The sequence below is a fragment of the Setaria italica genome, chromosome VI (genome assembly GCF_000263155.2).
Source record: "Setaria italica strain Yugu1 chromosome VI, Setaria_italica_v2.0, whole genome shotgun sequence".
NCBI classification, from domain to species: Eukaryota; Viridiplantae; Streptophyta; class Magnoliopsida; order Poales; family Poaceae; genus Setaria; species Setaria italica.
Genome location: NC_028455.1, coordinates 3,265,599 through 3,267,538, shown reverse-complemented (window position 1 = coordinate 3,267,538; position 1,940 = coordinate 3,265,599). Strand labels below are relative to the sequence as shown.

Genomic DNA, 1,940 nt, shown 5'->3' with positions numbered 1-1,940 from the left:
ACTTCAATTTCTTACTTGTGGAATCTGATCCTACTTTTACAGGTTGCGTGATGAGTTGCGTACTCTTTCATGCACTTACAAGTGCCGTCATGATGCTGCTGCAGATTTGATTCACATGTATGCTTATACGAAGTGTTTTTTCAGAGTCCGGGTAAGTGAAAGCTTACAACTAATTGTGAAAATGATAGTTATGGTTTTGCTATCTATTCTTTAGAGCTGACTCAAGTATGGCTGCTTGCAGGAATATAGCACAGTAAAATCTCCACCAGTTCATATCAGTCCCCTTGACTTAGGTCCCAAATATGCTGATAAACTGGGACCAGGCTTCCAGGAGTACTGCAAGACATACCCGGAGGATTACTGCCTAGCCCAGCTTATCTATTGGTATAGCCAGAATTCAGAACCCGAATCTAGATTGACAAGAGCTAGAAAAGGTTGCTTGTCTTTACCAGATGTCTCGTCCTTCTATGTGAAGTCTGCAAAGCCAGGACAAGAGCGAGTTTATGGCAACAGGACTGTTAGATTCATGTTATCACGCATGGTAAGTGCTACTTGGCAGGGTACTCATGGATTTCTAAATTGATCCCATCTGTGATCTAGGATGTGTGTTTCATTTTCTTTACATCACATTGATCACTTTGCTCAAAAAGTTTGAAATGTGAAAAAGCTGGCATCTTCATTCTGGGAATTAGGAATAGTTTCCCTTTGACTGTCTTGGTTTCGTTGTGCATGATAAAAATTTTGATGGTTGGTTCCAGGAAAAGCAGGCACAGAGGCCATGGCCGAAGGACAGAATATGGGTGTTCAAGAGCGACCCGAGATTCTTTGGTAGTCCGATGATGGACGCCGTGTTGAGTAATTCCCCGCTCGACAAGGAGATGGTGCATTGGCTCAAGATGAGACCAAACGTTTTCCTAGGCTAGTAAAAAGGATTGTAGGCAGAGACGATGGCATTTGGTTGTTTCTCCCTTATGGAGATTTTAGTCTACAGGATTCTTTTTCCGACTCACACCTTGGCTACCTGATCATGGGGTGTTTAGCTTTAGATAGCAGGGTAACAGCCTCACCAACCCCATCTGTACATTCCCCCTCTCCCTAGCTTCCTTGTAGAAATGTATTCGGTTAATAACTGATAGATCCATCATTGATTTAATGTAGTGAATTTTCCCCATAGGATCGGTTCCCCCTTTGTTTCATGTAAATGCAGAACAGTTGCAATCTTGAATCCAGTAACGTGTTACAGATTGTAGGCAGTGTGTTGCATTTCTGCGGTTCAGTTTTGCTGTTCCAGTCAATAAAATGGTTTTAGGGGCTTAGTGGTGTTATAGGAAATGATCTGTCCATGAAAGTTGACGCATGGAAACTGTCCATGAGTTGTGTACTTGTGTTAAAGATGTCAGTTGGAAACATGATATTATCCTTTTGTTTTTACACAGATGGTTATGTGTTTTGCGCTTACTTTGTGTTGTGCAGAAAGTGGAAGTGCAAACAAATAGCTGCCCAGTGTGAAATAAGATTGTAAAACCGTCCTTCTCAATTGCTCTCGTGCCCATTTTTTAAAATCTACTACTCAATATTGGAGATGGTAGCTACTTTGTTCCTCTTCCTGCATTCAGTTCAAGAGGCAATGGCACCATCTGATGCAATGGATTTGCATGGACTTGCGGCTGTATGACTTCTGCTTCATGCAATGCAATGCAATTTTCCTTTGGGAGCGTTTGGTAGGGTGTATGGCCTTTGTGCCGGGCGCGTGGGCTGTGCTCTGTTTGTTATCCTGAATGTGGACACGTGGCTGGCCAGCACGGTTCACAAAAGCACCGTGGAGGCTGCATCCACACGGTGCAGGCTGGAAATGGCGACTCCAGTGGCTTGTTTTTCCCTCACCAACACAGGCCACGCGCATAGGCAACGGCAGCGAGTGGCAAGCTGGAGTCGTGGCA

General features: G+C 44.0%; 1 protein-coding gene across 1 annotated transcript in view; it reads left to right on the top strand.

Moving 5' to 3' along the window:
- LOC101763018 (histone-lysine N-methyltransferase ATXR3) overlaps window positions 1-1,430 on the top strand; it is a 12,068-nt gene extending 10,638 nt beyond the window's left edge. The window contains exons 19-21 of the mRNA XM_004972652.4: window positions 43-151; window positions 242-541; window positions 759-1,430. Coding sequence (XP_004972709.1) covers window positions 43-151; window positions 242-541; window positions 759-923 — 574 coding nt within the window. The 3' untranslated portion in view covers window positions 924-1,430. The remainder of the gene's footprint in view (window positions 1-42; window positions 152-241; window positions 542-758) is intronic.
- The last annotated feature ends 510 nt before the right edge of the window (window positions 1,431-1,940 follow it).